The 15618-nt window shown below is 39.5% G+C and overlaps 1 protein-coding gene across 1 annotated transcript; it reads right to left on the bottom strand.

The window, feature by feature from the left end:
* Window positions 1-428: 428 nt before the first annotated feature.
* On the bottom strand, window positions 429-2483 carry LOC139450783 (uncharacterized). The gene is made up of 2 exons (XM_071232618.1): window positions 1538-2483; window positions 429-774 (listed from the first exon to the last, which is right to left on the bottom strand). The coding sequence occupies exons 1-2, from the start codon at window positions 2470-2472 to the stop codon at window positions 429-431; spliced, it is 1281 nt and encodes a 426-aa protein (XP_071088719.1). The 5' UTR covers window positions 2473-2483.
* Window positions 2484-15618: the final 13135 nt, after the last annotated feature.

Below are 15618 nucleotides of genomic sequence, written 5' to 3'. Positions count from 1 at the left end.
TGGTAATGGATGCCAACAAAATTGATGCAGGCTCACAATGTCACAACCTTAGTGGTATTTAACCGAATAAACAATGAATACATCATTCCTCAGTATATCACTTGCTCTTTTGTTCCCACGACTATAACAACACAGACATTGTGTGAATACAACACGGACATTGTGTGAATACAACACAGACATTGTGTGAATACGAAACAGACATTGTGTGAATGCAACACAGACATTGTGTGAATACGAAACAGACATTGTGTGAATACAACACAGGCATTGTGTGAATACAACACAGACATCGTGTGAATACAACAGACAGGTAGTACGTGTGTTTATTCATGTATGGGAGGCCATAGGCCCATGTACATTTCAGTTATATATAGTAATATACAATTGAGACAATTTACATTGCAAACAATCTTAAGGGTAGAATATTACGACTTGGTACGTAATAATAGGGCTTCCTTCACATACTTAGCTACATTTCTGAGTATACAGTCATTTTTTCTATTTAAGAGATTACTAAAAGTCTTAATACATGGATTGTTATAGAATCTTACAGGAATATACTTTTGTCTTAATGTTGCGTAAAACGGGCAGACAAACACAAAATGGACTTCGTCCTCAATACAACCATTGTTACATAGCCGACAAAAGCGTTGTGAAGAATCAATATCCTCTCTTCTGCCCAGATTACTCCGTATAGGCAATTCACTTAATCGCAACAGGCACATCATACGTCTATGGTCTCTATTTCTGAAAGCTGTAACATAATATTCCTTATTACTTGCCCGTGAAGAGATCACCCGTTTAATAAACAAACAGCTGTATTACACATTGTGTAATACCAAAACGCGTGCTTATGTACTCTCGGAACACGTTTCACGAAAAATATTGAAAGCTCTCAACATCCCTTGGCTTATTCAACGACATTGTGTGTGGAGATGATAGATCACTGAGAGGAGCTTAAGCACACTCGATGACCCCAGCAACCTTGTTGCTAGGCTGACGTCACATGGCATTGTTTCGCCGAGGGATCTTGCAACAAAATTCCACAAATACCGTCATCGGGTAGTGTGACGTGATTGTAAACTTTGAGGTGCAAAGCCCCGTTCCACAAGGCGATCGTACGGTAGCGCAACGACAGTCGTTGGTCTAAGTTAAAGTATATGAGTTGCGATAACCTTAACGCTACGATAATTTTGTGGAACGGACGCCTGAATTCTAAAGGTGGACAGTTGGATTGTATTAAATTCATACGTTTCAACTTTTGACGTATTTGAAGTATTACGGTGTTATACTCAGTTGGATTATGCCGTGTATCGTGTAGGTGCCAGCCTATTCACACTCAACAATATAATTCTAAAAACGTTATAAATGGCCAGTAATAAATAAAATACTAAACTCGCTCCCGTGTAAAACCAATTTTATGAAACTCGTGAATAGTTGTGGTATCTGACTTGCTTTCGCTCGTCAGATACCAGAACTATTCATTCGTTTCATAAAATTGGTATTACACGGGAGCTCGTTTAGTATTCTATATATATCCAATAATATCTTGACGTGTGAATAATACCTTAATTTACGAGACTCATAAATTTTCATCTGTATACTCTGTTTGTTGCAATCCAACAAACGTTGTCTAAACAGCTGCAAGAAACACTTAACATCACCAATATTCTGTTCGTACCACACATTACCAAATCCATATATGTCGAGTAAATATTTAACATGAGTTGCCCAAGTAATTCTAGCACATTCATCCAGCTTCTTCATTAACAAATAACACTGTCGGGGATATCTTTCATCATTCATTCTAATCAGTTTACACCAGTATTTAACACACTTCATATGATAATCCACATGCAAACCATTTCTTCCACATTCAGCTAATATTGCCGTACTTGATACATATTTACCAACTCCTAAAACAAATTTACAAAACTTATTATGAAAAGTTTCGACAATTTGACTACCTTTGCAGCCCCAGATCTCAGCACCATAAAGAAGAATGGGCTTTATCTTAATATCAAACAATTTAAATAAAATATTAACTGGCATATTTACAAAATGAAATTGCAATTGTTTAATGGCAAACAAAGCCTTATTGCCTTTTATCTTGAGAGTATCAATGCATTTAGTCCAAGACAATCTATTTGAAAACAGAACACCCAGATAACTATAGTAAGTACTAACATTTATACGTTTATCATTCAAAAACCATTGTTCATCATACCTTAAAGTACCACCTCTTCTGAAAACCAAAATTTCGGTTTTAGACATGTTAATTTCAAGTCCCCACTTTTTACAAAAATTGGATAAAATATCAATTTTTCTTTGCAGACCTATTACTGTGTCATCAAAAATACACAAATCATCTGCATATAGAAAAAGTAGTATGTCCATAAACTCCTCTCCAATAAAAATCCCTCGCATATCACTACTTTCTATCATTGACTGTAATTCATGGATAAACATCGTGAACAGAAAAGGACTCAACACGCAGCCCTGTCTTACACCACTCAGTGATTCGAAATAGTCTAAAAGAGAGTTATTTGATGTCCTGACAGCACACTGAATCTTAGAGTATAGATCCTTCAAAACCACCAATAAACGACCATGTATTCCATTTTTCATAAATGAATACCACAGGAGATTTCGGTTAATCGAATCGAATGCTTTACGGAAATAAACAAACAAACAATAAAATCTACCCCGACGTTTAGAGAGATATTTTTTGTGCTAAACATTGTAATGTAAATATATTATCAATTGTACTGTATCCGCTTCGGAATCCTGCCTGAGATTCAGGGATTGTATCATAAACGTCGGCAAAGGTCTTGAGTCTATTATTTAATACTGTTGTCATCAACTTTCAAAATACATCCATCAGCGTTATTCCTCTATAATTATTGACATCATTTATATTATCTTTCTTATGCAGGGGAACTACTATACCCCCTGCCCACTCGTAAGGAAATACACCACTTTGCATAATCCTATTAAAAACTATAGTTAAGTATGATATGATTGAAGTACTACAACATTTCACCATTTCCGGTAGAATTCCATCCGGTCCAGCCGTTTTACCCAGTTTCAAGTTATGTATAGCTGATGATACTTCTTCTTCAGTTATATCAGCATTAAGGAGATTATTCATAACATCATCATTACAGTAATTGCACTCATTAGTATCATGATTGTTCATAAAGGTTTCTGCCTCATCTAGATTGTCCTCATCCACAAGTATATCAGTTAAATTAAACACATGCTGGAAATATTCGGTCCACTGTATATTGGTAATACCTGGGTTCCCTGTCACAGAAGGTGAAGAAATAATATTGTTGATGCGTCTCCAGAAGGATTTACCACTTTTACTATTATTGACCAGATCATTTATACAATGTTCATCATGCTTCAATCTCTTCTGTCTACACATTTCTCTATATTTATTCTTAATTACAACATATTCCTTCAAAAGTTCCTTACTTCCTGAGATTCTGAATAGATCAAGTTTATTAAACTTTTGTCTTTTTAATTCCATACACTCATCATCGTACCAATTCTTACTATCCTTAGTCCGGCAAACAGTACTATACTTCTTTTTTAAAAGACCACAAGACTCAGCACAAATATGAAATACATCAACCAAAGTTTCTACCGCAGACTCGATATTAAGTGGAACCTGGTCTCTGTCACTATCTAATACATAAGGTGATAACATATCGGCGACAGACTGCCGAAAAGTTTCAGTAACAGTGTCCTTCCAAACATATCTTAGTATATCTGACGATACAATACAACAGACATTGTGTGAATACAACACAGGCATTGTGTGAATACTACACTGGCATTGTGTGAATACAACACAGACATTGTGTGAATACAACACAGACATTGTGTGAATACAACACAGACATCGTGTGAATACAACAGACATTGTGTGAATACAAAACAGACATTGTGTGAATACTACACTGGCATTGTGTGAATACAACAGAGACATTGTGTGAATACAACACAGACATTGTGTGAATACTACACTGGCAATATGTGAATACAACACAGACATTGTGTGAATACTTTTCTCACTTTATGCGGTGATCGTAAATGGGACACACAACAAAGACATACCATCGTAAAATGTGCTCATGCTATGTATTGAAATACACTTAATTTACGAAATATTTTGAAATCTGTACATCGACATATCCTTTCCCAGACGAGTTGAACGAAATGAGGCTTAATGTTTGTTTGTATATTCATTCTGGGCCTTCTCAGTGTTTCCGTGCATGATAAAGGACAAAGACAGACATGCATCTCCTGATATTTACATTGTATGTAAGCAGTCCCCTCCCCTCATAGAAAATCAATTCTGAGGTTAGCACTTTTTGTTCATCATGCACTTTCTCGGTGCAAGAATCTTATGGCATTGATAAGTCACTTCGTAAAAACATTGTGTACCCCCTTTGAAACATTACCTGCACAGATGTATTGTATGCAGCACATCTCTATAGCTGTGTTGTACTCACGGTTATTATCTCTTTGTACTCTTGTTTTGTATATTGGCCGGAGGCCGTAAGTAGAATAAAACCTCTTGAACTTGAACTTGAACTTGATACTACGTCCTCGTTGTGAAACATGGCGGGTGTGTGGATACTGACTGTCATCGTGGTCACATCAGCTTGCTGGATACAGGTTATCATTGGTGAGTGACACATCATGCTTCCTTATTTAATATACACTGTATCTTTATGTCCATTATTGTAATGCCACTAACTATTTTTGCATTATTTTCGCCACGACAAGACTATCACTGTACAATGGTGGACGAGTTGATGGCTTACTTGAAGGGGGGTAAGGTTGTAGATGATGGTGATGTACAGTGGTTCACAAAAATATATTCACGTTATGTATTCGGAATAATACCACAATATCACAAGGGCTGAAACTCATGCTAAGACGTTCAAGACTGAACGTTAAAGTTGAATCATACTCTTAAAATAATAGAAAAACAACAATTGGCCAACAAAAAATGGATTTGAATGAAATTACAAGGGAAGATTTAGAAAGGGTCTGAAGTAAAAAATAATGCACAACTATTTCAGATTAAGGTTGTGAACATCGTTTTACACTGCATCCTGAAACGATGACGTCGCAACGTTACATCTAAAACCAACGTTATAATGTCATGAGATTGTGACAAAACGTAATATACCCTTAAAAAAAAAGAAACGCACAGCCAGAATTGTGTGAGGTAGGAAAACACATTTATACGAGGAACCGTACAGGGTACTGAGCCAAAATGTTGTGGAGAGAACGCGTATGTTGCCCGTTGGAATCGATAGCGGCCTGACATCTCCTGCCCATGGAAGAGACGAGTATGCGAATCACATACTTGGGAATGGTAGCCCACTCTGCCTACAACGCAGAAGCCAACTGCTGTCTGAGGTTGTGGTTGACGTAGGCGTAGCCGTCTATCCAATTCATCCCACAGGTGCTCTATCGGGTTTAAATCCGGGGCCAGGGAGGACATCAACGTTGTTGTTGTGTAGAGAGGCTCTTTTGATCCGTGCTATATGCGGTCGAGAGTTGTCCTGCTGGAGTACACCGCTCCGCTGCAATTGGGAGGACGTGTGGTAGGAGAATTTCGTTGATATATCGTTGAGCCGTAAGATTGCTCTGGATATGGACCAAACCTGTCCTGCCATAATGAGAGATAGGCGCCCACATCATTACGCTACCCCCACCAAACCTGTCCACTTCCTGTACGCAGTTTCCGGCGTAACGTTCTCCCCTACGTCTGTGGACCCGTGCTCTTTCATCTCCTCAACGGAGGAGAAATCTTGAATTGTCGCTGAACCAGACACCTCTCCATCGCAGTTGAGGCCCTGTCCTGTGTTGACGACACCAATGCAGTTGTTGTTGACGATGTTGACGACTCATTATGACGCGTCGACCAGGATGGCTTGCTCGTAGACCTTCTGCTCTGAAACGGTTTCGTACGGGCTGGTCGGAGATTCTGCGCAGTCCGGGTATTTGGGATGCAGTTGAGGTGGTTGTGGTCGTCCTTTAACGTAGGTGGCGCAGTCCGATGTAGCGATCTTGGGCGGGGGTGGTTACTCTTGGTCATCCCGACCTTGCCCGATCACGTGTTGACCCATGCTGTTGAAACCGATCCCATCGCCTTGTGATGGTGCTAGGCGCGACATTGAAAACACTGGCTACAGCTGATTGGGATTCCCCTGTCTGCAAGCGGCCTATGGCGTTGTTTCCTTACACTTCTGCTAATCTTAAAACAACGTTACGATGTAATTTAATCATGACAAAACGTAATGCTATAACGTTATCAGCTGTTAAAATGCCAACATGTGATTAAAACACTGACAGAATGTGTGTGTTCGCTTTGATAGAAATGATGTAATGTAATGACAGAATTGAAAACAGTTGACTAGACAGCAGACTATTGCTGGAGGTCCAGCCATTGTATAATTCGTACCAGCCAACAGCTAATTGGGTTTTCAACAATCCAGGTTCTCAGACGTCCACTGAGAAGTGAGAAGTGAGAAGTGACTCAAAGAGCAGCCGACATCTAGGTTATATTCTACACCAGCAGAGTGTATTTTAGCTAAGATTAGATTGATACTTATGCAAGGTGTCATGAAACAACTCAGAAATACATTATTAAGATATAACAGTGAATAACATTTGCACATGGATATTATCAAGTTTAGTTATGTCTCATAGCAAAAACTTAGAGTAAATGCATTGATAATACTTTGAATACTACCATCTGTTGAACAAAGTGTCTCTGTGTCTGAAGAGAGGAAGGTCGGTGGTTCGATCCCGCAGACATGTCATACCAAAGACATTAAAAGATTACACTTAATGGATCACCGTTAAGGGGTTAAAGTAAGGATTGCCCGACTCGGATGCTGCATAATGAGTGGGTCCATTTTTAAAACTGCGGCATGGTGTCTCAATGGGCTAGCAGTATCACACATACAAGTCCGGATAATAATTCAGGCACTCCCCTATGTGAGGAAACAACCTTGAACGCTACGTTAAACCTCACCTCACCTCACTTGGCCAGGTTCCTTTCAGCGAATATGTACCTGATTCATGCAGCTTTAACTGTCCATATGTATATCTCCCCAGGTTCCTGTTCCCGGGGAACGTTCGGAGATTCGTGTAGCAACACCTGTCACTGTGGGCAGTCCTGTAACCTGACAACTGGTGTTTGTGGAGGTGTCTGTGATAGAGGCTGGGTTGGAGGACAGGGGGGAACCTGTCAAAAAGGTAGGGAAATAATGTAAAAGCGTGAGTGGGTGGGTGAGTGAGTCTCAGTGAGTGAGACAGTAGATGGTTGGGTGGGTTATAATGGTACGAGTACGAGTGAGTCATTGAGCAGTGTTTGGCTGTGAGTGAGTGAATGAGTGAGTGAGTGAGGCTGGTTCGGTCAGTGGGTGTGTATATTGGTGTGTTTATGACTGGTTAGATGGGCGGGTGAGTGAGTTACTTTCACTGTGACAGTATTTCACTTACATAAGGGCGTGTCAAGCTGTCAGCTTGAAGACCAAAGTGATGCACGCATAAATGTTTAAAAGTTTGGTAAAAATCATCAACACAATCAGGATGAATAGAAATTGAGTACATGTCTGCTCTGCGTATATTTTTCTTCAAAACCATTTGAAACGTATAAGATAAGTTTGATAATGCAGTACAGGATATATGTACTCAAAGGTTATTCGAACACAGGTGGCAGCAACTTACTGTACTGCGTGTTGTCGAGCGAAAGTTTTCTGGCTTTGCCCTCGTCTAACCACAAATCTGTCCCCTGATGATCACATTATCTGCCATTAACCTGAATATCATTGCTATCATTTCTTCATGTAATTTTTCTGTGTATTTAGTGAGTCTGGGATAATTCTCGCAAACTTTTCTGTGTCCTTATTCCTTTTTTTTTCGTTTCATGCTGCGTAAATGATTTGAATTCCGGCTTCGTTTGCTCAGTTCCATCACTATCTCGTCATATTTCTGTGACATGGCGTTAGTACTTGTTTCTAGTTCGATAATCATCTCATCATTCATCAAAGAGACCAAATAACTCAAACACACAAATATTCGTGGTAAAAGCTGCAATCATAGCAATATATCGTGTTTGAGTATTGATATATTTGATATCAAAAGACACAAGGGTGAGACTTTCTTTAACATCACTGTATTTGTAAAACGCCAAGTTTTGTGAATTCCAAGTTTCCCGGATATAGTCCACTGCGACTGTGATACTTTTCCACACCACAGTACCAGTGCTGGGCTGTGGTGAAAAGGAAGAGATGTCACTGTACATCCGACACCAGGCGCCCCCTAGCGTGTAAAACATGCGGTTATTCAGCCAACCATTTGCGGCAACCATTTCGCATGACGTCCGTTGTTTGATTAACGTGGAAATAAACGATGACATGCATCAACTAAGTCAGCGATCCTGTCCGTACGATCCCGTGAGTCGCCTCCTACGACGAGCATGGGTTGCTGAAGACCAATTATAACACGTATCTTCACGGGGTAACATCTCTGTCCCCTTCAGATTATATACCAGTATATGTATTACTAATCTCACTTGTCAAGATAAGCGTTACATATAAGTACAGAAATTTACATAATCGGGGTTTGTCTAGGTTTGTCAGCACCATACCAGTGCTCGTAGGTTTCACCAAAATGGTAAACTTCTGAGACCTGCATCACTTCAGGCCTTCCTCCCACATTAACAGTTTTACATATTTAGATAAATCTTAAGTTCAAAACATTCGTTTCTAAGAAAAATAACACGTTTATGATACAAATTCAGTTATAATGAGACCTAATCATCTTTTGAAGACAGAACAAGTAAACAATGGGATCCTCAGACGCCAATTAATGTGTCTGGAAACCTAACATTTATCATACTGATTGTATTTATCTAGCAATGTTTTGTGGATGTGGAACATAGCAATGAATAGTACGTTGTATGTTTGAATCACCATCCCTCGCGATGTGAAGTTTAATATCTGGCAACGCATATCTTTACAGAAACATAGAATGAACAGGTCTCCAATAAAAATCCATACAAACGGTTTCAATTGATATTGTATTGTTGTCTATGTTTCTGTTGCCTTCGGTTATGTAACATGCTCACTAATGATTTACTTTTGGGAACTGCCTTTATCTATTGCAGTGAAGTTACATTGGTCAACTAATAGTACCATCATGTTTCCGAGGATTGACATGTCTTTGCATGTGTTTGTGACGGGTGCCATCGGTTACAATCCTGTGACTGAATAAAGTCGATACATTTAATTGAATATCATAGATACAAATGTGAAATTTTGGACCTCGCGATCGATAGTCACATATTGTCGGCATTGGAAATTGTTCATTGTCATGTCACATACGGCCACAAGGTTGCACTAAAATCAGTATCTCGTGTGACCGCCCGGGGCAGCAATCACGGTTCTGCATCTCCTCTGCACTGACTGGTTAAGCGTACGAATTCTGTCCTGCGGAATTCGGCGCCATTTTGCTTGTGACGCTTTGGCCAGCTGTGGAGTGTTTGCGGCACACGTCGATCGAGTTGATCCCAGAGTTGTTCCATTGGGTTGAGATCTGGAGATCTCGACGGCCAGGGAAAGTGTTGATGTTGGCATAATGAGGTAGTCTACCGTGATACAAGCTCTGTGCAGTGGAGCTTTGTCCTGTTGAAACAGCTCCCTCTGGCGGTCAATGATTGGAAGAAGGTGAGGTTGAAGAATTTGATTCTTGTAGCGATTTGCTGTCAACTTTCCCTGAACCACAACCAAGACAGATCTCGTGGTGTAGGATATATATATATATATATATATATATATATACACACACACACACACACACACACACACACACACACACACACACAAGTGTGATCCAATTGCCGAAGAGAGTGCTCAATACAAAGTAGAGCATAAGTACAGATTTGAATACACTGATGATCGTACGCAATACCCTGGGTGCGTGAAACTCAGAGTTGCAAAATGATATAAGGAAAGTGTATTCAAATATATATATATATATATATGTATATAAATTTATGATGTAGCTAAGGTACGTGCACTTGTAAAAACTGTATTTTGCTGTCAACCAAAGAAGATCTTCAACACCTTATACTTGTGAACTGTTTTGAAATGTCTCGCCTCATGAACGCGTTCCTTATTTCAATATTGTATTCAGTTCCACACATGGCTGTTCACAACATTTATATATTTTTACATGTATACGACGGCTACATGGGCAAGCATAACGGTAAACACAAACGTGTGTTTGTTTAACATTGTTAACGTATTATTTTAAAGGGGAATATAAACATTTAGTCTGGCCGGGTAACTTATTCTGACTATTGTTTCCTGAATAAAATATTATTTACTTCAGATTTTCCCCTTATTATTTGGTGTCATGTGACACCAGATGTTGTTATCAACCAATACTCCTGTATAGAAATATGAAACATCAATGCTTGAGAATGCTAGTGAATAACCAATTTCGATTTGCCAACGAAACAAATTCCTGACCCAACGTTAACAATAGCAGTAAGAATATATTCACGTATCATTGATAACCCCGTTGTTTGCTAAAAAAAGCTGTTGCTTTATATCAATATATGAAGTTATGCTGAAACAGTAAGCTCTTCGAACTCTTGCAGCAGGTGCCCAATCAATACATCATGTATGAAATGTATGTATATGTTGAACGCATTGACAGAGAGTATTATTATCTTGAACGAATTCTGCAAACGAAGTAGACATTTGGGATTCCATTTATGCACACGAAGATGTTTCATTTATCAAAATGTGTTCTTCACCGACCTTGCTGCAGGCTTCAGTGCAGGTTTTGGAGTACACAAAAACTATTCAGAGACAATTAATTAATTAATTAATCAGTGTAACTACCCGTGCAAATGAAGAATGTTTATTATAACATGTCATTGTGTGTATACATGCGAATTCTGATTGGCAAGCGCTGCATGTTTCGACTCAAACCGTAATATACGCGAGAATGCGAGATCGCGACACCTGACCAATAGTGCTATCTCGCGATCTCGCGTTCTCGTGCTTTTGTGTCAGTTGCCTTTTCAGTCACATGCAACCCTTTTCGAGAACGCGAGATTGCGACCCTTGACAAATGTCGCAATCTCGCGTTCTCGTGCATTTGTGTCAATTGACTATGCAGTTATATGTAACTATTTTCAAAAACGCTAGAACGCGAGTTTGCGATACTTGACCAATGTCGCTCTCTCGCGATCTTGTGCTTTTGTGTCAATTGCTTATACAGTTATACTTGACCAATGTCGCGATCTCGCGTTCTTGCGGTTTTCTGCCAATTACCTGGACAGTGACCTATAGGCTCAGTCCTCTGAGGCATCGCAATTCGTTGTGTACGTAAAGTTGCGTCCCTTGGGCGTGCCAGAAACCTATGATGGGGGGTTTCGTCCTATTTGAAGCTGACAAGCCAGGGAATAACTGAAATATAAATACTGTTCAAAGTGGTGTTGAGCCAAACTCACTCACTTATTCAGAGCCATGCCGGTTCCAGGATATTGGGGGTACTTATTCAGTATAAAGATGTTATTGTTTTCTTATCGAACTATTTAAGGCATCTGTGTACAATTGCTGTCGACGGATGCGATTCACATGAATCATGCGTGTTCAATGGGGCTACGTGCACGGAGTAGGAACACACATATTAGCGATATTTCTATTTCTAGGAAGTTTGAGGCAATAGAATAATGTAAGGCGGGATGTTTTGTAGTTAGGTGGGAAAGGATGATAATCTATTAATTAAATTTGTATGTCCTAAAGTAGCGACTATGGTTTCTTGTAAAAACATCAGACAATCTCATTTTAGCCGAATGCTACAAATTGGTCTTGGAGAATTTTGTTTTAATGAATAATAATGTGATTATTTCTGTAACTGATACAGCAATACTGCTGATGTGGCTTTAAGCAATATTTACTCTCTCACTGACAGTGATATATATTGTTTCCAGCTTCCTCACACTTTAATGTTTTCACTATCACTGGACATTCATTTACACAATTTCTTTTGTTGAATTATGTTTAGCATGTTGAGGGTTTTAAGTTAAAGTACATAGGAAATAGCACCAAAGGGAGAGGAGTCTACTCTACTCTACATGGTTCTTTGTGTATGTAAATTACATAGCATTTTCAAGTTCAAGTCATACATTTTCTAAATGCTACTTGGAGAATGAAGAGCATGAAAGAAGCATGACCACTGTGCAGGACTACTAATGTGCGCATGCGCCTTGACCTTATGATATCACGCATGAGCACGGACAGCGTCTAAAAAACGAGAACACGAGAACGCGAGATCGCGAGAGAAAAAAAATGTCGCATTCTCGCGTTCTCGCGATTTGTTTTGTTTTTGTGGCCTAATTTGACAAGTCGAGATTGCGAGATTGTGAGATTTTTCGTCATGTCCAAATGTCGCATTCTCACGTTGTCGATTTATGACAAAAAGTGCCATGTATCAAAAACATGCATTCTCGTGTTCTTGGCATATTTAGCTCGTTTCCAAAGGTCGAGATCGCGATCCCTTACAGTATTCCATAACTACCTGTATGAACATATTGTTTATACTCGACCATGTTTTTGACGGACAATATAATTTACATGCTCGGTAATACCGAGGACGGACATCATTGTGTGTTTCCGTGCTTTGTTCAGGTGAACAATTGACTTGTCCTTGCATGTGTTTGTGATGGATGCCACCTGTCTTACAGAATACGCTCACCTTTTCGCGAACACCCGTTGGATGGCCTGAACCACTTCGGTTTTTTATCCCACATCAGTCTGATACATCGTGATATAACTGAAATACTGTTCAAAGTGGTGTTTTATGCGATCACCGTAGTGTGTTACTGCACCTGTCCAAATTTAGTGTAATGATGTTATGTAATATGTAAACTAAAGCATATTCAATTATCCAATTGATTAGAATATACTTGCGTCAGTGTATTTTATCAACGCCCAAAACCGTATTTGTTAAACACATATAATAACAGATCATATACGCGCATGGTGCCTTGACTTACTGTTAGCTTTAATAGGCCATTCCGGACTAGAATAGTTCCCCAAAAAGCGAGGAACATCTGTTTTAGTTTGTTTACAAGAAATATATTCCAAAAAAATCCTCATTAGATGAGAAGGTCTGTTAAGTACTACCTCAGTAAGTCAATCACAATGACAGAGCGTCGTAATATGTTACATTTACATCAAGTACAAGACGTCAAAATGGCCGACACGATACACATGACGGGAGATATTTCCGAAGTTGTTAATTAACCTGTGGCGATTTCAAGCCTTTGTGATCACTGATCAATTGACCGATCATTTAAAGGTGATTGTAAAGATGTGTCAAATAGATACTAAGGTAATTTCATAAATTGCCGTAGATTGTCACTACGATAGTTTGGATTTTTGGGTTTTATTTCTCTAGGATGGGTTGTAGCGAGGTTATCCTTGAACGGGCATGCAACCAACCTTTATGACTTATCTCAGAGTATGCTAAGACGCTACGTTCAAAATTAAAGGGTCTAAATGATGAGAAACAACGCTTCTGTATGAATTCGTACTGGGGAATTCCCAGGGTTTTCCTCAGGAATGTGGAAGTAGTCAGTGTTTACGTAATTTCAAGAATACAGTCACGTGAAAAACGTCACGTGACCCACCTCTCGTCCTATGGAAAAGCCGTATATCGTGTAAACTTCACATTACAAAATTAGTTACTGTTATAACCAAATGAAACACAACCCATTATCGATAGAGGTAACTGTGCATAGAGGAGGGATATATTATCTCAATAAACTTGGTACATGGTTTGGTTTGACTTCTTGGCGCGTGTCTGAATTCCATTAACATGTTACATATCCTAAAACTGACTAATCAGCAAATCTCGCTGCGAGCGACAGATACTAGAACAAGGCATGCCAGAAATACGAAACCTAATGCTTCCGAAAAAAAGACTTCTGCATCACATGCGTCGGGGGACCAGCGCCATCTGATTGGCCGTTAACAGTTGTACAAGGCGGAGCAAAAAGCATCGTTTTTCCGTCCATTTTACGCTTGAAAAACTCGACGCTTTTCCGGACACTTTCTAGACGCTAACCAATTAATCAATTTTAATGAATTTTTAGTCGTTTTTCCGTCCAATGAAAAAAACCACTGGCCACGTTTTCCTGTTTGCGGTGGAATAAACTCATTTTAAGGCACTTGATTGGTCAAAACCAGCCGCCCTGATTATGTTTTTAGGTTAAACAGCACCACAACTATGCTCGTCGATTTCAGCGATAGATATGTTTTGTTACCTAGATGTTACCATAATAAGCCAAATGTCTTAACATTCCAGTTTGTTAAATAGCAGAAAAAAGTTGGTTGAAATGTATCTACGTTTTGTTTTATTGGACACAATATATGCTCCGTAAATTGTAGTAAACTGTAAACAATCCTGCTGCCATGTACATTGTAACTGAAATATATACTCTGAAAAAAAGAAACTCAAAACGGATATTTTTGGCCATAAAAGCAAACTGAGCGGACCAAGAGATGCAAAATGATGAGGTTTGATGTATTATAGTGTCAGTGACAAATTCCCCTGATCAAAATGATCAGAACAAGGACATGCAAGCCATTAGTCGGGAAACACGTACGATTCGGAAAAAAACGCACCCAGTGCACGTGCAGCAACACTATGAACGGTATTAAAGGTTTTGCCTGGCATCTGCGTCGATCGAACAGTCACAGTTCAACAACATGCCAAGATTAGCAGAAGTGCAAAGAAACAGCGTCATAGGCTGCTTGCAGACAGGGGAATCTCGATCAGCTGTAGCCAGGGTTTTCAACGTAGCGCCCAGCACCATCACAGGGCTTCAACAGCACGGGTCAACACGTGATCGGCCAAGGTGGGGACGACAAAGAGTAACCACCCCTGCCCAAGATCGCTGCATCCGACTGTGCCACCAACGTGAAAGGACGCCCATAGCCACCCCAACCGCATCCCAAATACCCGGACTGCACAGAATCTCCGACCAGACCGTACGAAAACGAAGGTCTACAAGCAGGACGTCCTTGCCTCATATATTGAGTCGACAACATCGTCAACAACGACTGCACTGGTGTCGACAACACAGGGTATGGCCTCAATTTTTCTACCTCACACAAATCTGGATTTGCGTTTCTTTTTTTGGAAGAGTATATTTATGAAGGTTTGTGGCCTGAAAAACAACTAAAGTTATGTCTTATCGCCCCTGCTGACGCTATCGTAATCTTCAATTTCCATCTGCCACAAAAAGTGTGAATAACGTGTTGATAAACCGCACTGATGCAACTAAGCAAATGCATATTTGTTGTTGGCAAATATCTAACTGTCTGATTGGCAAATACCTAACTTCTGGATATAGTTTGTCGATATGAAATATTCTAATTAATTGTGGATACACTGGGCACACATACATAGAGCAAAAACTCATGACAGATGAACTGGTGACTTGATAAACAACACGAAAGAATCTAGTTGATCAAAGGCACCGCACAGCATTTT

This window comes from Haliotis cracherodii, unplaced genomic scaffold (genome assembly GCF_022045235.1).
Source record: "Haliotis cracherodii isolate W230 unplaced genomic scaffold, xgHalCrac1.p SCAF_8, whole genome shotgun sequence".
NCBI classification, from domain to species: Eukaryota; Metazoa; Mollusca; class Gastropoda; order Lepetellida; family Haliotidae; genus Haliotis; species Haliotis cracherodii.
The sequence above is the reverse complement of the archived record's forward strand: the minus strand, read 5'-3'. Positions and strand labels throughout refer to the sequence as shown.

Excerpts from the sequence above, each read along its gene's own strand:
- LOC139450783 (XM_071232618.1), bottom strand. The coding sequence starts at position 2,472 with ATGTTTATCCATGAATTACAGTCAATGATAGAAAGTAGTGATATGCGA. Across the intron at positions 775-1,537 it reads GTCAAGATATTATTGGATAT|GGAATATTATGTTACAGCTT; the intron begins ATATAGAATACT and ends GGCAAGTAATAA.